The sequence below is a fragment of the Pieris napi genome, chromosome Z (assembly GCF_905475465.1).
Source record: "Pieris napi chromosome Z, ilPieNapi1.2, whole genome shotgun sequence".
Taxonomy (NCBI): Eukaryota; Metazoa; Arthropoda; class Insecta; order Lepidoptera; family Pieridae; genus Pieris; species Pieris napi.
In genome coordinates, this window is record NC_062259.1 from 10048640 (window position 1) to 10072500 (window position 23861).

General features: G+C 31.6%; 2 protein-coding genes across 2 annotated transcripts; one reads left to right on the forward strand and one right to left on the reverse strand.

Annotated features, from left to right (window-relative positions):
* Positions 1–41: 41 nt before the first annotated feature.
* On the reverse strand, positions 42–5055 carry LOC125062634 (syntaxin-6). Its single transcript, XM_047668674.1, has 7 exons — positions 4882–5055; positions 4022–4191; positions 3637–3731; positions 3221–3393; positions 2698–2847; positions 2193–2287; positions 42–1299 (listed from the first exon to the last, which is right to left on the reverse strand). Exons 1-7 carry the CDS (start codon positions 4914–4916, stop codon positions 1223–1225), a joined length of 795 nt encoding a protein of 264 aa, XP_047524630.1. The 5' UTR covers positions 4917–5055; the 3' UTR covers positions 42–1222.
* A 2077-nt stretch (positions 5056–7132) lies between these two features.
* LOC125062486 (exosome component 10) lies at positions 7133–21567 on the forward strand. The gene is made up of 14 exons (XM_047668467.1): positions 7133–7393; positions 7885–8069; positions 8404–8563; positions 8718–8890; positions 9255–9472; positions 10442–10560; positions 11198–11361; positions 12006–12183; positions 12521–12669; positions 13184–13322; positions 13526–13638; positions 13812–13893; positions 15494–15571; positions 16389–21567. The coding sequence occupies exons 1-14, from the start codon at positions 7328–7330 to the stop codon at positions 16599–16601; spliced, it is 2037 nt and encodes a 678-aa protein (XP_047524423.1). The 5' UTR covers positions 7133–7327; the 3' UTR covers positions 16602–21567.
* The last annotated feature ends 2294 nt before the right edge of the window (positions 21568–23861 follow it).

Sequence of the window (23861 nt, forward strand, 5' to 3'; positions counted from 1 at the left end):
AAGTTCAGTAAGTGGGTCGAGGAAGATATATAAAACAACAATTTCAATACTATTATTTATTCCATAGTTAATTAAAATTTCATTCACGTGATAAATAATTTGACTTGAACATTTACAGTATAATATATTTTGACACACATTTCTCCAACTCACAAATGGAAGGTTGACAACATTAGTTTTCTGAATTTGAATTCCATTGTAAAGTATTCAGATTTCAAACTTGAATTCTAATTCAAAAATCCAACGAGGCTTTTGAGATGATGTTTATGGCTGCTACACTCGCCTACCACAGACAATCACCTGGTTTAAGGAATGAGGACGACCCTAACTTAAAAACGATAATACCATCCAAAATATAACAATTACTATAGTATAAAAATAAAATTATGTATTCTACTTAAGCTTGAGTAACAGTTAAATTATATAAAACAAAAACACATAAAAAATAGATAACAATAATAAAAAAATATTTTAAATGATTGCGAAATAGTATATTTTATATCTATTAAGGCGATTTGATGGTCTATCGTTTAAATTCTGGTTGGAAAATATCACCAATTTGTAAATAGCACATTTGTCGTATTGTAAGCATGTGCACTTGTGTTTAAGTATCAGCCAGGTAAACATTTAGTAAATTCCAATAACACAGTAAAGGAATTATTAAAAAAACTTACTGTTTGTTCAGTAACAAAAAAAGTCAAAACTTATTCCTTAATCTATTACAAATCAATGTAATATCGTCAATTCCAAGACTAATTTTTAAACGAATCGAAATGACTTAAGGTCATTTGAATAAAGAAAAATCCCCATTATATTCAGTTTTCGTGTGCCTTACATAACAGCAAAAGTATTCCTTTTTCTTTTATTTTTAAAGCTGTCATAATAATTAACAAACATAGATTTAGTACGAAAAACGTTTCGTGTACAAATATCACAATACGGCAAGTGTGCAAGCGTTCAACTGTTACAATCACTTTTAATTAAATAAATCAAAAAATTCACGACAATCTTAAAGTTCGGAGTATAAGATCACAGGACTTTTTTAATTATATGTTTACTTACGATGAGATCCTGGTAGGATTTGATAGTATGAATTAATTACATTTTGAATTATTAAATTACATGAAAATAGAGATCATTTGATTCTTACACTATAGCAAATCATGTATGATACTGCACTAATAATAATGATACTATGACTAGCTTTTGTTTCATTATATATTTATAAAACAACGAATAAAATTAATAATAATAACAAAATTGCTATTAATATCACAATGCCAGCACACTGATATTTATCTGAAAAAAAATATACATAAAATATTATTTAAATAAAAACATATTAATAATGACTAAAGAATCAATATTACTATCGACCATAATAGTCTTAACTTATAGATGTAGCAATATTGGCAAATCTAAAACTACTAGTATTAACGCTTATAACAGATTTTGACTTTGACGTTGTCAAGCTCTGTGACATAACGACATTGTCAGAGAGTAACGCCATAGCTGCGACAAATAATTATTTAAATAGGGGCCTCATAGCCTAGCGGTCTTATTAAGTGGCAGCTAGGTGAGGGGTACCGGGTTCGATTCCCGGTTCGAGTTTTAATTTAATTTAAATTTGTTCTCGGCCTTTGGGAGGGTTGTGCGGTACCAGGCGAGTGCCTAAACCGTACATGGAAAACACGGTCGAATTTCTAAAGACAAGCACGAATTATAAAAAATCCTATACTTGACGCTGGCTAATGCACAAATCGTGCCAGAGGCATTAAAAAAAACTATTTAAATATGTACTCCAAACCAAAGACAGCGTATTTATTTTAATTACATGCCAGCGTCTTCGTGGAAGCAGAGAAAAATAACAAATATTTCATAATCCAATAAGTCTATTGCCTATTTCAGTTATGAATAATGAAGTTTTCTATTGGTAATAAAAGTACAAAATCGGTTCATACTCCCTAAAATTACGCCTACAAACACAGAAACGTAACCCTTTATAAAACTGTACCTGTGACTGTACTGTACTGTACCTGTCATTACGTATGTATCCAGTAATGGGACATGGGCACATTTATTGAACCCAGGAAATCAGGGTTTATCGCCAACCATAAGGCGTCCCATTAACGTAGTCATATTTTACGACAGTTTTTTCAAGCACTATGTAATTAATTGTATCAAGTCCATACCATTAGTTAAATGTAGCGCCTTGGTGACTCTCATAATCGTAATGTGTAATTGCGAATCAGTCATTTCCATCTCAGAGTTAATATCGTCTATCAATCTGTAAACAAAATAACTTTTCAATTAAATTTCACCCATCTATTACAATTTCGGTCAGTTATTGTATAGCTGAACAGTAAGCAACAAAAAAAAACAAGTTAAAGTATTATTTTCGTTTTTCGTTTAGTGTTTTAGGCTTACAAGGTAAAACAATGCAATTCTTAAGAATATATTATGCCCAATAACTTTTTTCATGTAAGATCTTAATTTATCAAATAAGCTCTAGTGAAGGTCATTCCAAGGATATACAACTACCAAGTATTTAAAAACAACCTACTCCTCCTTCAAAGGCCGACAACGCACCCATAATGTATGACCATAGGCTCTGGTGAATGGCTACTCGTTTGTTACCCTTTTATAAAAAAATTAACAAAGTAATGTTTTATTTTTATTTCTTATACATAAACTTACATTGCCTGATCATTCAATTCGTGTCCAATGTAAGTAGACACAGATTTTAGTGTGTTCACAGAGTTGTTTATCATAGATAATTGCTCATCTTGTGCTTCTAACATTTCTTCTTGGTCTGGTGGACCCATTCCATTTTCAAATTCATTAGCCCTAAAAATTTATGCTTTGAAAAACACTAAGGCAGGCATACAAACACACTACATTCTTATTAAAATAATTGTAAGATAGACAAATACCATTATTAGAGTGAAATCCAGCCCACAAAACATATTAATTATAAATTTTTATCATAGTTTTATATGAATTATAAAAATAATTTAATTCCATTTACAAAATTAAAATTATCATAAACTTCCCTATAACATACACAAGACAGTGTTTTAAGTTAGTTTACATATGGGAAGTTAGTCTAAAGGTGGTGACCACATACAATCTTGGTAACAAATATTTTAACTTGAAATTTTAATTTAGAAGAAATATTTAATATTATTTAAAATTGAGTTTGTTATTAAACTAATGGTACCTGTTAGGACTATCAGTCTCTGAATTAAGCTTCAAATATTTCTTCTTAGAGCATTTTGGTGTTGGAGTCCACATGTTCCTGCTTCTCCTGGGACTGCCATCACCCAAAAGAGGTTCTTGCGCTGTTCCATCATTATCAATATTTCTGTTAATACTTGTTTTATTCTTCATGACCTGTTAAATGTTAATAATTTACTACAAATTGTTTCCGCTAGTCAGCATATCTCTCTTCAGTTAATTAATCATAGTGCCATGTTCACTACTGATAATTTAAAAGCACAGTTCAACTCCGCTACCTTTTAGTCAAGCGGAAATACTTTTAAGCAACTTTTTTTTGTAAGCCTAATTGAAACTTTTATTTAAATGGGAATACTTTTGATAAACTTTTGTTGTTACCTTAATAGAACTAAAACATACCTGGACTTCCTGCTTAGTAGCCTCTATAAAAGTTCTTCTGTCACAAATCTCTTTATGGTCTATTTTAAATTTAGATGAATTTTTCTCTGCGATGCATATGTTCATATAAAGAAATATTTGTCATGACATAGTATTAAATTGTATTCATTATTTGGAATTGTTATACCATATTTTTATAATTTATTAGTATTGAATCAAAATAACCATTTTAACATCTTTTATTTATTTAAAAAAAAAACACCAATTTTTTTAAATAATTTGGCAATTTTTATTTAACCAAGTACTAAGCCCCTTATTAATATGAGCATAAACATGATAAAGCACTGTTTAACTAAATTAGGTTCTTAAAATGTTTACAAATAAGACCATGTTTTTAAAAGGATATTGATAGTATCTTCTAAATCTTCTAAGTCCCATTCTATGCTACGCAGGGCACTTCGAAGTTCTATTGAGGTCCATTCAACTTCTGCAGAATTTGGAAGTACTGGGGATGTTAACAACTCTTGCCAGCGTAGGTACAAGCCACGAGTTTTATTTAATGCCCGGAACACCTCACTGATTAATAAATAAATATATTTTATAAGTAGATAATGTTTCTAATAGCTAAAAATCATAATTAAAGCTGTAAACATGTTGTTTAATTCGTCATATATACTAACTACACAGTAACATAAAAGAACAAAAAACATTATAGTAAAAACAGGGAGTATGTGTAGTACTCTTAAAGGCCGATTTACATTATCATTAGTGTTTAGGAGAGTGCTTTAGGATAGTACTTTAGCTACTTGCTTTAGTAAACGCTACGCTAAAGAACTAGCCTTTCAAGTTGTACTAAAGCACTCTCCTAAACACTAAGATAATGTAAATCGGCCTTAAGAATAATAAGAAAATGATTGTAGGATAGTGTCTACTATGGTGAATAATTTCATAATTTACTTTGTATAAACAAACTCATATAACAGTAACAGGATATTGATACAATGTGGTGGAATAGACTTAACGGATCTAATACCAGACATATGTAAATAGAACCATTTAGAAGACTTTTTTAAAATAAATAAACAATTTATTTTTTCGAGTACAGTGCAATAACTGTTGTTGATGTGCAAGATCATGTAATACGCAATGCAAAATTAAAAGTTAATAACTCCAAAAACGGCTAATGATGATAAAAGGAGATAATAATAATAGCATGTTGAAATCTAAAACAGATATTAGATATACAATATAGGTAGGTACACTTACTCTTTCACAACATAAAATGGATCTTCCAAAGTCATGTCAAACAATAGAAGATTAGATAAAGAGGCACATGAGAGTTTGAATGTTTAATAAGGCAATTGGGTTTATCCAACAAATATAACAAACACGCCTTTAAATCTGTAACGTTTGCCTATCCCATAAAATATCGACGTAAATACCTACCAGTATACCTATCTTTAGCTAGGTAGCTAGTCTTCAATACAAGTATTTTCTATCCTTTGCTCACTAGTAAATTGCATATGCGCACAATGGAAGATTTCAAGGCGCAAACGCTAAAGATGAGCAGCCGAATAATAATTATTAACAAAGTCTGTAATGTCTACAGTCTACACAGTACACAACTGAGAAATAGAAACTGAAAGTAACAACTAGCAACCACAGATTAAATAGCTATCAACCGAACCAAGTATAAAATCTGAGTGAGTACTTTACTAATTACCACAGACTTACCTGATTACTCTTGGTGTGAGATTCGGAAACAGGCAGTTCATGTCGACAAATTTTCACACAAATTTAGTTTTCGACTTTCTAAATTCTAGTAGTGCCTTAATGTATGTAACACTACTATTAAGGTATCTTGACTAAGCCCCAGGACTTAAAACTGAAATATGACTCCCGAATGTCAAAATCCAATGCATTTTTAAACCTTGACCTAGTCCATTAGGGATAAATTAATATCATCATAATCATTAATGCATTTTTGACGTTAGGGGAGTCTGACAGCACGTTCTCTTGTAAATTTTTAGAAGGCCTATATAAGAAATTCCCCAAGAAGTTCTTTAAAAAATTGGCAAAAAAATATGTACTCATTTAAATTGAAAAAGTCTGACAGCGAAGAACCTTCCACTTCCACGGCGGCTTCAGCGTCAGTACAACGAGAAGCAGAATCAGCAGTAGAGACAGACGATAGTCAAGATGATTGGATGTAGTTTCAAATAATTATTATCATATTAATAATTAAACCAAAATTAAATTAATTATATCTTTTTTTTCATGTCTAAAAAAATAGCACTATTTTTGATATTTTTTATCAATCTAGCCCTATTTGAGATGTCATTTAGCACCTACTTAAAGTGCCCTGTAAACGATCAAATTTGCTTGACAAACTTGTTTGTCAAACTTCACGTTTTCATCAAACAATAGCTTAGACGATCAAACCAAATATCAAACAAATTTGTTAAATTACTAGTAGATTCTGATTTCTCCTAATTTTACGTCGCAGTGCCGAGCGCTTACAATGAGTAATTCAGTTGACACATTTTGGCATTGACTCTAGCACTGTGTATCAAGACAAAAAAAAGAAGACAAAAAAAAGAAGACAAAATTAAGAGATAAATTCTCTTGTTCTTATCCATATAATCTTTTAATTTTTTTTCCATAACATCGGCATATTACGATAAACAGATATGAAATGCAACGTAAATTCTTTGTTCGTAATATTGCCACTCATATCGTCACTGAGCGTAGCATCCTCCATGATGTCAATGCAACGAGTGAGATCTTGTTTGACAAACACCGCCGTACACGTTCAAACCTGTTTGTCAAACTCGACATTAATTCAGATTGTGCCCTGTAAACGATCAAATTATTTGTCAAATTTTACGTGTTTGTCAAATTATTTGATAGTGTACTGCTGTGTTTGAGGCGTTTGTCAAACAATCTACGTGTTTGATGAAAATCTGGATTGATGTCGAGTTTGACAAACAGGCTTGAACGTGTACGGCGGTGTTTGTCACACAATATCTCATTCGTTGTAGTGCCATCATGGAGGACGCTACGCTCAGTGACGATATGAGTGGCAATATTACGAACAAAGAATTTACGTTGCATTTCATATTTGTTTATCGTGATATGTCGATGTTATGGAAAATAAAATCAAAAGATTATATGGACAAGAACAAGAGAATTTATCTCTTAATTTCAACCATTCTCGACTCCATCGTCTTATTTTTTTTGTCTTGATACACAGTACTAGTCTAGCACTGCTAGAGTCAATGACAAAATGTGTCATTTGAATCACTCATTATAAGCGCTCGGCACGGCGACGTCACGTTACGAAAGGAGAAACCAGAATCTACTAGAAATTTAACAAATTTGTTTGAAATTTGGTTTGATCGTCTAAGCTATTGTTTGATGAAAACGTGAAGTTTGACAAACAAATTTGTCCAGCAAATTTGATCGTTTACAGGGCACTTTAAGAGATCGAGTTGGCAACACTGCTCTTGTCTCTACAGTCTACCCTCTCTGCCTCCTTTATTAGATTTTATATTTATTTTTTTAATATTTTTGTAGTAGGAGACTGAAGATAGAAGTTGGAACTTGCAGCATAACCTTTAATATTATTGTTTTCTTATCACAGTAAGTGTGGTTAAGTTGTGAAACAGTTTTTTCAAGAACCGTTACATTTTATTTGAGAAAATCCACGGAAATGGCTGAACCATGTGGAACTGCCCACGACCCTCCAGGTCAAATCGACCTTGATGAAATTACACAGGTCAGTATGTCAATTCTTGAATTAAAATGCTTTATTAATTAAACTTTGATAATTGGTTCAAATTTAGTTTTGCAAGTTTTCTCTATGCACGTGGATGATTTACGTCCGCCATAGTAAGTTTTTGAAACCTCGTTATTGTGAGTGCTGTGAAATCGTTTATCAAGATACATATGTGCTTTCGCGGATTTTTCATTAGACTATAAAAGGGAAATAATTCTATCACAAAATTCATATTTTTTTCGTATCTTTAACAGAACAGGCAATGGAAGCTCACCTAAATAAATATCTTTTCCTGTATCATTTAGAGTTCATACTCAAATAAATAGTAGCGTGATGTTATTTTATGTGATGTTTATCTGACATTTCTCAGATATGGACTACCAACAATAAAATACTTAAATCGAACTAGCAGTTTCCAAAGTAGAGCTATTAACCAAGTAAACAAGCTTATAAGATAAAATCTTTAAATACAGTTAATGTTTTTGTTTCAGAAAGCCCATAAACTTTTGCAGGAAGCTATTGTAAAATCTAATAAATTACCAAGAGATTTGTCATGGAAACTTTATGCATCACATCGCCATTTTAGAAATGCCACTGATCAAGTCAGCAAGAACACTATAGTATTATCTAATTATTTAATAAATCATGACTACCCCAAACAAGCTAATTTTAAAAAGTAAGTCATTGGCTAATACCTTACAGTAACCTCTTGATTGAATTACATATAACACATATAATTTATTGTTACTATCGAACTATATCCAATTATAATAGCATTAGCTAAAAGTACAGAAGCTTCTATTATTTCAAAAATACTGTTTGATCAACAAAAGTTTATAGCTATAATAATAACTAATATTCTGTAAATATTTTATTAGAAAAAAAAATTGAGTTACCCTTATATAGCAATAATTATTTATAACTACTTTTTGTTCTAAAGTATAGTAAAACTTTTTATGTTTATATGTATTACTGTATTTCTAATCATATTGAATAATTCTTGTCAATAGCGGAGAAATAGAAAATAATTTAGAAAAGCTTATGGATATTAACAATGATGAACTAGATAAAGTGAAGTTGAAGATTGAGAAAGTAAAAAATGGAGACAATCATACAAATGAGCAGATTTTCAACAAACCAATTGTCAATCCTTTCATGACATTTAGAAGGGTAATGCCATATTAATTACTCAAAATGATTAACATATAAATACAAATATTATCACTATTTTTATATATGTACTTTTTGCAATGACAATTATATTTTTCTTAATGGTATTAAAACTTCGTTATTAAACACTTAATACATATTTTTTATGTTTCAGAACAATACATTGAGTTTATTACCTGATAGTAACACAGTCATGCCTCAAATAAACTTCAAAGACAAAATTGATAACACTAACTCACTTTGGCAGCCTATTATTAAATATAAACCCAACAATATACAACCTCTTCAGGTCCAACTTGAGGTTGATGATGATGGCAATGATCTCGGGTAAGACTAATTTTTGTAGTAATGTTTGGTCATTGCAAATATAATATAAATTATATGATTTAATTACCAATTTGTTGTGTCCAAAAATAGCAATTTTTCTAATAAAATTTATGTAGTTAATTGTTATCATAAAAACCTACAAGTTAAATATTATATTGGCATAATTGGTATTGTTTGGGAAGTGTGTTTGCATTTAAAAAAAAAACTATCACAGTCTGTATTTCATAGTAATGGTTAATAATTGTTATGTAGCATCTCTGTCTTTTGTAAATACTATTTGAAATCTTCAAATGGGTATTGAGCTTAAACATATCTGTCACCTTGTGAATCTGTTATAATAAACTTTAAATACTTTCATATACAGATACACACACCCTTACCAAATTGAGTTAGATCTGTATGAACCTCCCAAACATTTTTTGGAAGAAGATGATCAACCCTTAGAATTTCCACCTCCAATTGAATCCACAAAGTTCACATATGTTGATACAATCAAACAACTTCAGAATCTTGTTGATGAACTACATCTTGCTGATGAAATAGCAGTGGATTTGGAACACCATAGCTATTATTCTTACCAAGGTAGGTACTTAGTACTAGGTACTAAGTTTTAATTGATCATAATTATTATGTACTAGCTGGCCTGGCGAACATCGTACCGCCTAACAGTCGATTCTTTATTTTTTTTTAATACTTATTCTGCTATTCGGGACACCAGTCTAGCTAGTAAGATAAAATAAGAAAGTTGATAAGACAACAAATACATTATGTCAAAAAATTTACCTTCCCGGAACCCCTCCACTAACATTTGAACTTTATGATATGGTATTAAAGTTCAAATTGACTTTTAAGTATTGTTACGAATATTTTGTATGGGAATATAGAAAAGTGTTGTTTATAGACTTTTTTCACTAAATTTTTCTCTCCGTAAGAACCATCCTCGTACTTCAAGAAATATTATTAAAAAAAAATCAGACAAATCGGTCAAGCCGTTTTCATGTTATGTCGTGACAGCGGAAAACGGGTTTCATTTTTATATATATAGATTAATAACATACAATCTATACTAAGTTTAGTTAGTCCTACAGACATGGCTATTAGTTTCCAAAAAACACTTAAAAATTTACAAGTACCCATAGCCCATAATTTGTTTTTTATTTGTTGCTCGGCTCACAGGAGTTATGTTAAAAATTCTTATAATATAAAAGTACTCAAGCACACCTTGATAGCTAACAAAGTGTGGCATTATAAAAATAAAGTATATTAATGTATGAAAACATAATCAAGTTATGTTAAAAATAATATTATAAAAAAGATTGAAAATATTGTCTAAATATATTTAATTGTATTTGAATTCAAATGTTTACAAGAAAATAAGCATTTTCTAAACGTAACACAATGTTTTTGACCATAAAATTATATGTTATGATAGTTTCTAAATAAAAAACTAAAGTGGTCAAAGCAACAGTTTTATCAATGTCCTGAAGGATGTGAATAAATATTTTTGAAAGCGATTACTATTTACTGATAAATTTCTTATATTATTTCTAGGTTACACATGTTTGGTTCAAATTTCCATTGCAAATCAGGATTTTGTGATTGATGCTTTGAAGCTCCGCGAACACTTGCATCTTCTGAATGAATCATTTACAAACCCGAAGAAACTAAAGGTAATACAAATTTGACTAAAACATTAAAGAGAACTAAGCAAAATTTCTTAGCGCAGGCGAAATGCATACAAAACCGATTAGCATTTATTAAGTACTAGCTGCCCGCGAACTTCGTTTCGCCTTAATATGATTTTTTCACTTAGCCTACCATTTTAGTAGTACTACGTACGAACTGGTACTACTCAAGTACTATATAAAACTATTTTTTTCCTGTCCACAAAAACCATCCTCAGGGTACAAGTAATAAATAAAAAAATACTTAGCAACATGTTTTCGATTCATTTTTATTTATATAGATTTAACTTAACCACATCTAAATTACCTAAATCTAATGGTATTGAACTGAATTACCACTTGTATAATTGCAATGTAACAGCTGTGCAAATTTAAAATATTAGATTTTTTGTGATGTATTTCTAACTGGAATTTGTTATCTGGGACAGTGATCACTTTAAATACACCAAAATTACACTGTAATTACAGTGATAGTTAATTACTTGTTCAACTAAAGTTCATTCACGCAATTAATACTTAAATTTAATTCAATCTTAATTTAAACCTATTAAAGTAAGATTTTTTTCACTAAATATATGTGTAAACTTATTGAGACAACACTATAAATCGTGTATAATTTTAGGTGTTTCATGGTGCGTGTAATGACATAAGGTGGCTACAACGTGATTTTGGTGTGTATGTAGTAGGAATGTTTGATACATACGAGGCCTCTTTGGTTCTTAATTTCAAAGGGAAAAAATTGTTAGACCTCTTAAAGCGATTCTGCAATGTTGAAACGGATAAAAGGTAAGTTTATTAATGTGTACATTTGAAAAACTAAAAGATTTATGTGGTGTAAACCCGATTAGACATGTCGTTTTTGTTAGGTCAATTTTAATTTTTAGCTTTGTATTGTTAATCCCTATGGCGGGATAGGTTAGTCGTATTTGTTGACGTGACAACGTCTTATAAATCGATGGAGCCGGCTGCACGCACGAAAAAACATGACTCATGCGGCGTTACCTCGCTCTGAGGCGTTCCATTTAAGGCTTGAAGTGCAAGCGAGAGCGCGAAGCGACAGAGAGGCACAATCGGACTCCGCGCTCTTCAGCGTTCGACATCTGTCTCTCTCCTACTTGAGTGAGCGATTCGTGACGTTGTCACGTTCAACTATCGTCAGTAAACCGACTTTACACACACTTTTTTTTTGTAAAATAGTTAATTTGCCAGTAATCAAACTTCACAACATTCAATCAATGATATGGAAATCAATAATACTTTTCAGGGTCCATCTCGCTCTATTGCCTATTATATTATCAAAGACAGTTGCACAAGCTTGTCTATGAGAGAGTAATTTCGAAAGTCATGTTACTTAAAGTTTTAAAAGACCAAAAAGCAGCCAACAAACTTTTGATTTTTAATTATAAATACATATTTTAAATGTTTTATAGATATCAAATGGCGGATTGGCAAATAAGACCTTTGCCCAGTGAAATGATTTTATACGCCCGAAGGGATACCCATTATTTGATATATATTTGGCGCGAAATGAAAAAGTTGTTATTGAGGGATCCGAACGGAATGAATTTAAGACAAGTTTTTGAAAATAGCAAGCGTATTTGTTTATATGTAAGTAAATTAATTTGAAAAACTATTAAATAACCTCTATATTTAAGTTACCCTGAGTATTTTTAACTGCGAAATTTATAATAAATTGTAACTATTAAACAGTAAAGCAGTGTTTCCCAACGTGGGGCAATTCAATTGTTAAGGGGGCACAAAAAAGGTTGGGAAACGTAAAGGATCATAACGCGTCGTTCTATTCAACTATATATTTATTGTAAAAAATATTTTTAATATAAATAATAATTTGTTGAGAGAATTTTTTAAATTAGTCCCAATTATAATTGAGTTGATTCATACAATACAAATCTTTCCTCTTTATAATAAGGAGTTATTATTTCAGAAATACATGAAACCAAAATTTACACAATCTAGCTATTTGGAGTTATATAATCGGTCTAACAAAACATTCAACTCCCGGCAGCTGGCTGCATTCAAATTATTATTCAAATGGAGAGATAACCAAGCTCGAACTGCAGATAGAAGTGTTGAGTAAGTATTTAATACTAGGAATAAATGTACATACATACATGTATAGTACGGCCAATTTAATAAATCACATTTGACACCTAATCAAAATTTAATAAGGTGGCAATAACTAAAATTATCAAATTAAAATTATAATATCTATAGGTATTAGTAATATATATAGTAGTTCTTTATAACTGAAATCGATTCACATTTTGAAGTCCGTATCGATTAATTCATTTTAATCGATGTTTTAAGCAGATCACTATGGAACCAAAACTGTCAGATGTCAAAAGTGGTGTATTCAATTGGTATAGAATAAAAGTTGTTAGAACAAATATTTAATAGGAAAGTTCTGTTTTTTAATTTGTCTTTTGATATTTTTATGTATGTTTGTTTTTTTATTTACTAATATGTAACTGTTGTGGTTGGTTGACTGTATTTTTTTTTTGGACTCTTGCTATTTGTCAAGTAAATGTTTGGGTCCATTATCCTTTTTGGAAGCCAGTTAAAACTTCTTTTATTGACATTTTTACAGATATATAATGAACAATTCCATATTATTCAAATTGTCCGAGGAATTACCAGGCGACACGGAAACTGCCCTGCGATGTTGTCAAGGTGCCAATCCAACTTTGAAAAATCATTTGGTCATGATACTACCTATATTAATATCGGTGTGTACTTATATAATATGTAAAATATTATTTAATCACAGTAAAAAAAGTCTCATATACTTAGATTTAGAATTACACGTTTTTTATAATATATTTCATAATGTTAAAATATTTAAATTGAAAATTATAGTTCTAATACAATTTTCTACAATAATTGTTTCCTACATGAAATGATCGAATTTAAACGATTAATATTGTTACAGTGTCGGGATTTACCGTTGGAACCTACTCTCTACCATACACCAGCGTCAATTATGAGTGCATTAGAACACGTCGAACAAGAAAATCAGAGTGAAATGTTACATGCATTTTCAAGGTAAATATATTTTGGTATTTAAAAACCACTACTCAATAAGCACTTACGGTAAGTTTTTCACACGCGTTAAAAAAATCATATTTATCTTTTTTAAATTTCGCGAATAGAACCCACAATTTTTGGAGCTCATTGAAATATCGTTAGACCTTCATGTTTTAATTTTAACGTTTCAGTGATGTGACCAAACAAGAAGAGTCATTAACAACTTTGGCGCCATACGTCCCCACTCCAGACATACTCGCCTCGATTTCTAGTGTAAGTATTGGTTTTGCTTGCGTTTCAATCTATATTTTTTAACTTCTGCTTTGAGATCAATTACAAAAGTGTTTTAAAGCTTGCGTGTGATGCGAATTGTTTAATAATCATTTTTATTTCATTTAAAATAGTAAATAAAAGAAAACATTCGAGGTTAAACAGAAAAATTCAGTACCGAATTATACAGTTACTAATTATATAATATAATGACAATTTCAATATGTTTTAACTCAACTAAGATCCAAATCTTAATTGAAGATGCGAATTTTACAAAATAAAAGCGCGGGCAAGTGTTTTTTTGTAAAGCTTCTCAAATCATTAAACATTTAATGTACGTAATGTCACAATACGAATAGATTTGTTTTTGCTAGCGCTTAAGTGTAATTCATTTCGGGTAGCTGTACCATACTTAGTTGATGCTAAAGGTGCGTACAGACTATATAACATAACATGTTATACAACATTGCTATACAACATGTTTCAGATAATGTGGACACTGGATGTTATAAAACATGTTATAATAACATGTTATTGATATGTATGCTAGGACGAACCCAGCATCTACGTTTTTTTGTTTTTTTTTTGTTATTTAAAATGGTTATAGGTTATATTGCATTGTTATTCTAATGTGTACAGTATATGTTGAATAACAAGGTTACATAATGTGGACGTGTTATAAAACACAAGTTATATAATATGTTACATAGTCTGTACGCACCCTAAGAGAGCATACAACTGGGGACGTTAGAAACTATACAATGTGTAAGAATGACACGTTTTGTTTGTGATTGGTCCAAATGTGGTCTGTAACTAAAGAGACCAATTACAATGCATTCGCGGTACTGACCAGCCCTGTGATTCTGTAACTCACTTCACGAACTCACACAGCGGTTTTCGCATCGGCGGTCGCTCTCAAATCAGTCGTGAAGCAGTCATTTTATGATTTGGCATTCTGAAAAGGTGGGAGCTTGTACTTTATTGTTTATCAGAATGCCAAATCATAAAATGACTGCTTCACGACTGATTTGAGAGCGACCGCCGATGCGAAGACCGCTGTATGAGTTCGTGAAGTGAGTTACAGAATCACAGGGCAGGCTTAACTATCCGTCAAATCGGACCCTGCGGAAACGCCTTGCTTAAGATATTAATGATGTTTTGTGCAGAGCGAATAATAACATATGATTGTTGTTTAGCGAAGTATAAAGGCTGTGGTGTAAAATGCAAAATCTAAACATGTTCGGTTTAGATATTTTTTTCCTTTTGTATCCAAAAACAGATTGAATAATTCCTTTATTTGGAGTCTTGGCACCATAAAGGGTGGCAAAGGGACACACCCTTTTTTTTGAATTTTCGAAAATTACGAATATGTCGAAAACTGAGAGACTTACTGAGCATAAAACATATTTTCCTGGACCTGAAAGTTAAAAATATAGTAAATTTCTGCTACGCGATAAAATCTTAGTCTATAGTATAGTCTAAATGCTTTTGTATGATAAGTTTTGCAATAAAATCTGCGAAAATTCATGCTTTATGACTTATTGTTTGAAATAATGTGCGTTTTCGAAATTCAATCATTTCATAAAAGCAATGTTTATTTTAGACTTTGGCTCAGAACATTTACAGAAGAAGATTCCTTCCACCCTATGAGAGATACAAATTCTACCGTAATCTGCTTCGGGTAAGACTCATAAATACAATTAAAATAAATTTTGTGTTGGGTAATTTTTAAGGGGATGTTGCGCGTGACAAATGTAGCGATGTATTGTATTAGTATAAAGGAAATAGTTTTTTGAATACAGAAACGACTCCTAAATATTATTTACTGCTTGAAGAAGTTAAACAAATATTTTCCGCTGTGCTAGAGGTCATACATGACTTAATAGATTTCGGTTGATACAACAAATCTAAGAAACATAAGACACATACTTAAAATACTTGCAACACTTAATCAAAAGTTGATAGTGACCTTTTACAGTCATTTGTGGAAATTGACACAACGACATAGTATATATATAATGAGACAGAAGTCAAGAATTATAATATTACATATATCTGTAGTAATGTTTCTATGTATTTTCATAAATATATAAATAATAATACTTTGGAAAAAGTTATTTTTTTTTTGTAAGTCGTTATTGTAAAATCACATTAATAAACATAATTACATTATTGCTGATATTCGTTTTTTCGTTTCGAAAATTTATTATAATTCAGAATGGTAGATTAATAATATGTACGGAACAGATTAACGAAAGAAATAAAGTGAAAACCATTTATTGACTACATTAAGTTATTTTTGTCCATATATAATAATCTAAGACCTAAGTAACGAGCTCTTAATGAATGACTTAAGATTATGGTTCTTAGACCTTTTCACTTAACAAAAATATCTTTAATTTTTTTAATTTAATTAACTATTAATTGAGATTTATTAAAAATATTTCATTGCATTTTAGTAGATAAAGGAATATAAAAATATTGTATAATGTTTACAGAAAGAATACTTTGGGAAGCTAATCAATTATATCCAAGGCAGTGACCAGAGTACTGATCAACCTGCAAAAAGTAATAAAGAGGATGCTGCCTACAAAGTGAACTCTGAACCCTATCTGCAACTAAAGTTAACCAATCCCGCTTCAAACGATAATGGTGAAGGCCCCAGCTGTAGTGGTATAAGGAATCAACAGGCCAATGTAACTGGAAATTAATAACTCAATAGAAAGAACTTTAACCATTAATTGGTCGCCTAAAGAGTTGTAGTAAGGTCGCTTTTTAATAGACTTGCAACGAATAGTATATTCGGCAGTATACCGAATACCGAATATTCGGCGGGGCTTCTGACCGAATAGCCGAATATTAGGCAAAAGTATTCGGCTGGATTTTAGCGCCAGAAACTTGTACTTGTAAAAATGTAGAAAAGTTAGTTTTTCTGCACTATAACCTTCCCCTTTTAAATTTTGATTATGAAAATAATTCAAATGCATAGAAAAATTCTTAACTTGTTAAATAAAGAAAATGATTAAATTATGTACCTGTTTTATATACCAATGACTACTTAAATGATTATAACAGAAATGAAAATATCAATATATCGCTGCTTTGCATGAATAACCGCATAATCCAAAAACACACAATTTTACAGGGTAGCTGTTATTTGAAAATTAAACAAATTTTTTACTGTCATAACTTTTCATGTATTTAATCAATAGAAGAATAGAATGTATAAATCGAAAGTGCATTAATCAAGGTTTAATTAAAATCTAAATATATAGGTTTTGAGCTGCTAATACCTTAATTAATAATTAAAAACTATGCTTTATTCGACTTGTTACAAAATGAGTTTTGGCATATTATCATGAATAGGAACATAAATCAAAATAATATACTTGAGTAGTTCTCAATTTTACTTTTATAATAGTATAACTGGTAATATGATCTACAAGATATTCAGAAATATCTGTAATAGTAACACAATAACGATTAAGATAATATTAAAGAAAAGTATGTTCAAACACAAATCAATTTATTAGTTTTATGTTGAAGCCATCGAAACAATTTTTTCTGTAGAATAATACATTTCTGTTTATTATATTAGTGCATTATGCTAATTAACATGAAATTCAGAGATTAAACAAACCTGTGGAAAAGTATTTTTAGAAGAAAATGCTGTCATACAAAATATATAACATAAGTCCACAATTTGTTATAACTTGCAGTATGACTATAACCCAGATACCTACCGGTATGCACTATGTATGAATAGCTATTATGTACTGGTTCTTTTGCTGTCCGCAGCAATTGTCGGAATAAAATATTACATCTAATTTTGAATCTAGTTCTTCAGCTTTAAGCTTTAAATTCTGTATGTATTTGAGCAAACAAGATCCTATTTCTGTAGCACCACGTTTAGCTTCACCTTCATGCCAGACATAACATGCAGTGTCTGTAGATTTGATATCGCATATTGTGAAATTATACGTATTTAATTTCGATACGTAATAAAAGTTTGATGCATCTCCTCTAGGACAGGGCATTGCAGCCTGAAGATCATAAACTAATACAATACAATTATCAGGAGTAAATTTTTTGTCATCTTCTTTATTTTGCCTTGACAAATCTTTCTCTGTTAAATGCCTATCAAACTTTTCCTTCAGCTCTACCTTATCGTTTTCTGTGGCATTACTATATGATGTACAATCCTCACACTGATCTTTTTTCGGTTGGAAAAAGGCAATATTGAATTCTTTGTTAAAGATCCTGTAATACATAAGGTAATTGGCGCTTGGTAAATTTTTTGACTGACAGTCGAGTTCGTAATCCCTATGTAAGTCTGCTACAGTTTTGCCGCTATCAATATAAAGCCTTTTTGTGTCTTCACGGCAGTAGTGACTATTTATCTTTGGGATTGAGTTGATGTGTCCAATAATACCTTTAACATGTTAGCTGTGTTTACCACGATTATCCAAATCTAACATGCCACATGAATTCTTCTTCTTTTGAAGAACAGTTCGGATAGAGGCATCAGTTATATCTAGGGTAGCTTTAAAAAATACTTTACACACACGAATTCTCTCATTATAAAAAGCATTGTTTTTCCCCCGGTTACTGTTATGCATCTTATATGAATATCTTGGTTCAATGACGGAAAGATGGCGTAAAATAAAATCTCGTTGCCTTTGCAGATCTCCCATGCCCCAAAAGCATTCAAAAATTTCTTTGCGTTGTGATTCTGTAATATTTTGAGTACACTTTTGTTTGCATTTATCAGTACATGGTGTTTTTAGAGACTTTGCGGGCACAACGGTTTTTCCTTTTTTAGAATTGGATATATAGGACTTACCAGAGTTTCTCAGGAATTTTTGCCTTGTTACGCAACCTGTTATTGGGTGTAGATTTTCGTTTTCCTCCTTTATTTGAATTGGTATTGTCTTCACAATCAATATATTGTGTAGAATTGGTATTAGAACTAAGCACCAAAGAACTTGGAGGTGTATTAGCTGTAGAACGTGAAGTTGAAGGTACTGGCTCAATCGAATCATAGCGAGAATCTTCGATGCAATTAGCTATTGTAGGAAATATATTCACCCTGGACTGAACCACTGCTGTTAAACGTTCATTATTCAATTCATCGTCTGATGAAGTCTCGGAATCTTCTGACCTAGATCCACCACTTGAGCTGGATGAACTATCGCTTGAGCTACTACTAGATTCTGTTTGGGGCTATCGGCATAGGTATTGGTGAACTTGTTTGGTTTTTGGTGGAAACATCGTTACTGAAATTGTCATATTGTTTTTCATTCAAATCTATTCCACACATCAATTTAAAAACTTGGCGTTCATTTCTCAAAAGAGACACAGAACAGGATGTATCGATATCTACATAATCAGGATCCTTCACACTATCATCTGAGCAAAAATCTTCACTAAAATTAGCGATTTTTTTTTTCAATGTTATCTTTAGCCTTGGGAGACTGAATGAACTGTTCCTTTTTAGTGAATTGTATGGATGTTGAAGTCTTAGGTTGAAGGTGTATAATATCTTCATTATCTTGTTTGAGGTTCCGGATTATTTGTAGGGTACGGGGATTCGGCACTGTAAATAAAAAGAACAATTCATAAAATAACGAACCACACCATACCTACCATGCCATGCCACGTCATCACACACCACACGCCCACACCACAACACAACTAAACCACAAGGTGTCGGCAGAGGTCATACATTCACCCGCATTTCGCCAGATATGTTTTTAGGTTTCATGGATACGTTATAGGGGCGAGCCTTTTGCTGTTCATCGGGCACAATTTCTAACCCCGAGTTGCTCTTTAGACTTTTCTAAATTAGAAATAACGAAAACCACGTTTACTGCTCGACCCAGGATTCGAACCCGGGACATCGCGATTATATAAGGCCCTATGCAATGAGCCAGGAGCAACACAAAAAAACTATAAAAACACGTTATACTTGTATTATATCGTTAAAAGTAACTTAACTTGCTTTCGGTTCTAAATTATTGAGCTTTATTTCTAAGCAATAATAACCTATTTCGTAAATATGTTAAAAGATTTTGTTATTTCTATCTTGAATAAACAAATAAAACTTAATAAGTATTATTGTCTTACTTACTCTTTCTCTTAATGTTGTACTTAACACTAAATGCAGCACTTTTCAACAAAAAAATTTATCGAAAATTGACACAATTTTGTCTTGAATAATCAAACAACTCAAAATGAATCAATATTGCAGAAAATATTACTAAACTTTAAACACTCGATTATTTAGAAATGTGGTTTTATCCAGGAAAGTTTTAACGTGGTCACGCGAAAACAATAATAGCAACTGGCGATCGTCGACTGTTGCAGAAATATGGCGTGATAAATCAACCACATAACGACATTTTTACGCGCCACTACGCCGGTTTTGCCATTATGAACGTGAATTACATTATATTGATACAACTTGAAAGGCAAGTTCTTTAGCGTAGCGTTTACTAAAGCAAGTAGCGTTTACATGTTTCAACTAAAGTACTATCCTAAAGCACTCTCCTAAACACTAAGATAATGTAAATCGGCCTTTACTGACCATTAAATAAGGACTATTTTCCATTTGGCTGTGTTATAAACCAGTATTTTCAAAATTTTGGTTTGTGCGGGTATTCATGCAAAGCAGCGATATACGTAATCAATCGATTTTAATTTTTAATTTCACCAATTATTTCTCTATGACAAAAATATGTTATTTAAATATTATATTCGTTCAAGTCTACTTTTTAATGTAAATACTAAATCACTTTTGGAAAGTTAGTAGAGAACAGTAACATACATCGCAAACATTTTAACACTAGAATAATTATAGTACAAGTTTCTTGTACTTGGACATTATATGGTACCGAGCCATACTATCTTTTTACTTTTTCCGTTATATTGTTATATCACTCTTGCCATTAGACAGACAGAAAATAGTTAAATATGTATTGTACAGGTGCCATATTCCCTGCCCATTTTCAGTTATACATGACTCTTCTTTTAAAATACCTTATCACTTTCCATTAGTGCATTTGGCATATTTCTGCTAATCTAAAAGAAGGATACCATCAAAGCTATATAATAACACCATTTAAAATTATTAAAACCAAAATTATATATTTAATTCACTCTCAATGATCAACGCTAAATTCAATTTTTTAAAAGTTACGAACATGAAAACTTTGGGGTCCCCGACACAACGTCAGCAATTAAGTGTTAAATAGATTTTGTTACTATGTTATAACTTTTTATTCAAGACTGATATTAATGTGACGTTGAATACTAATATTTTTATTTCCGATTAATTTGTTTGTATTTTATAATTTCACGTGACGTATCTTTAATAAAATTTTATTAGTAAATTGTATGCCAACTAAGAAGAAAGTAGTGGCTCTATTAAAACGCTATGTAACAGTTCAATTTACGATTATAAAAGTAGCCCCTATGCTTCGTGGGGATCACAGTTTGTATGGTCACTAGGTTCTTGGCAGAGTGGGGTCGTTTGTAAGGTGTTTAATGTCATTACAGACGAAGCCCTTAGTTGCCCTGAAGTCCGATTATATATATGTGAGCATCTCTATAATTTTAAATTGAGCTAACTTTTATATTGTAAATATAATTATAAGATTAAAAAACGCTAAAACGAAACTCTAAACGCTATCAATTCATTGGATGGGCTTAAAGATTTGACATCTTTCAGTGTTGGTGAAACAGGTGCTCGTATTTTAGAAGCTCTTAAAAAACTTAGAAATAAAATGCTTTGCGGATTGATAAACCTTGGTTTATAAAACCAAACCAAAACCATTTTATGCAAACTTGGTGGCTCTTACCAAAAAAGTCAATTGCTGGGATGAGGTCAATTGCTTTATATGATTAACTTCGAAAGTTGCGGTTGCAGTAAAACATATACATTAGTAAATTGAACAAAATTTTTGAACTAACACAACTTGGCTTTGGCACAAAAGGCGGCTGTGAAGCCGCTATATATTATGCTTTGCGCACTCTTTTTAGTAACGAAAAATTTGATATCTTGTTGAAAGTTAACGTCACGCAGGGACACCTTGTTAACAAACTTATTATTTACTTCGCTGTAGCCTTCTTTGGAATCATTCAGTTCTATTACGTGATTTGAATAATCATTTAAAAACTTTGGAAGCTATTTTACACGTTCGTTTTGAAACATCTTGGAATCAAGCATCGCCCCGTATTGACTTTGGCTGATTAGGTGAACGCAAGGTTACATGTGTAGCTCTTCCAGCGTTTCTCTCATCAGCTTAAAAATCTAGCAGTCTGGTAGGTTAAATCTTAATCTACATACTACGAGATTGCGGATTTAATAGATGGGAGAAACACGTGGTTAGCATCTAATCCAGGCTTGAGTTTGCCTTCTAGCGTCAACTTTCAAAGGATCTGTGAAACTAACCTCGCAAGGTTGGTGACTGGGGCTCTAGGGAAGCCGATCATTGACTTAATATCTATATATATATAATGAAAATGGTCTTCGTTTAAGGCTCAATCACGCCTAAACCACTGATCGTATCGACATGAAACTACCACCATTCGATGCGAAATTTTTCGAAATTTTTATGGCTATTTATTTATTAAATTCCAACGTTCCTTCATTTTTTTATTGCTGTTTTACTTTTATGAAAATTTATCCATACGGACTTCACCGCGGAAACATTCGGGGAGGCTTCCTAGAACCTCTAAACGTCAACATCTGTTAAAAACTCGATTTTCGAAATATTTCAATTTTCTTAGCGGGAAGTTAAAAAGAAGAATAATAAAAATATGAAAAAAAATAAAATAATGAAACATAAAATTTATTTTAATTCGTCCAGCAAAGCGGGCGCGAAACGGCTAGTATATATTATATACGTTTCCTTGTGGCTTGAAGTAAGTAGCCTTGGACACCATGGCCTCCATTGCCAAAAGAGTGCAGGTCGTTTTTCTTATTCCACGCCGCGCTCAACGACATCACATGCCACTCTCTTGCCTCCGTCAATGTTCCAGCCATTTTGGAGCCAAAAGGCGATGGCAAGCGGCCGGATGGGATGTCGTTGATCCCTTGGAAGATGGGACGGGCTTTAGTATGGAATGCTACTTGTGTGGACACGTTAGCCCCGTCTCACCTTCCTCGGACAAGCAAAAAAGCTCGGGCGCAGAGCAGGCGGAAATAAACGGCTCAAGTATAAGAGTCTTTACTCCAACTTCCATTTTGTTCCCTTTGAAGTAGAGACTCTTAGGCCGTGGTGTTCAAGTCCACAAGCGCTAATTAAAGGTGACTCTAAATCTGGTGCTTACCTCGTTCAAGGAATAAGTAAGCCAGCGTTAAATGTACACTGCCACAGGGACCAAACTTTTTAAATTTAATTTAAAATCTATTATTACTATGTAGGTTAAGAAAATTGTAAACACTACAGTGCGTTTTCCAATTACAGCACTAGAGCGCATTATGCGGCATAATGCTCAACGTTGAATGTTCCAACTACAGCAACGCTTCGCACAATTGACCACTCTCAAAACTAATGCTCTCGCGTGCTTCTCGCAATAAATACCAACACAGTGACAGAAAATTGACCAGTGTTTTTCTTTAAGTTGGCATTTATCGAAATTTTCGTAAGTAAATATTATTTGTTGTTGAAAAATTTGTATGGCTTTCGTTTCGTCGTAGGTTTTGAAAATAATTAAAGTTATTTCAAACTGCTAAAAAAATAAAAATATAAGTATGGATGAAGGTATAAATAGTTACTTTTTTTATATTCCAATTTAAAATATGAATACAATTTTATTTTAAAATTCGGATCTGTAAACAAATTTATTTTACAGGATTATACTTTTGTAAACATTGCAATGGTTTTGAAAAAGTATATAATTTTTTTAGAAATCATTTAAAAAAAATTACTCAAAACGTAAATGATGTAAACTTCTTACATGAAACT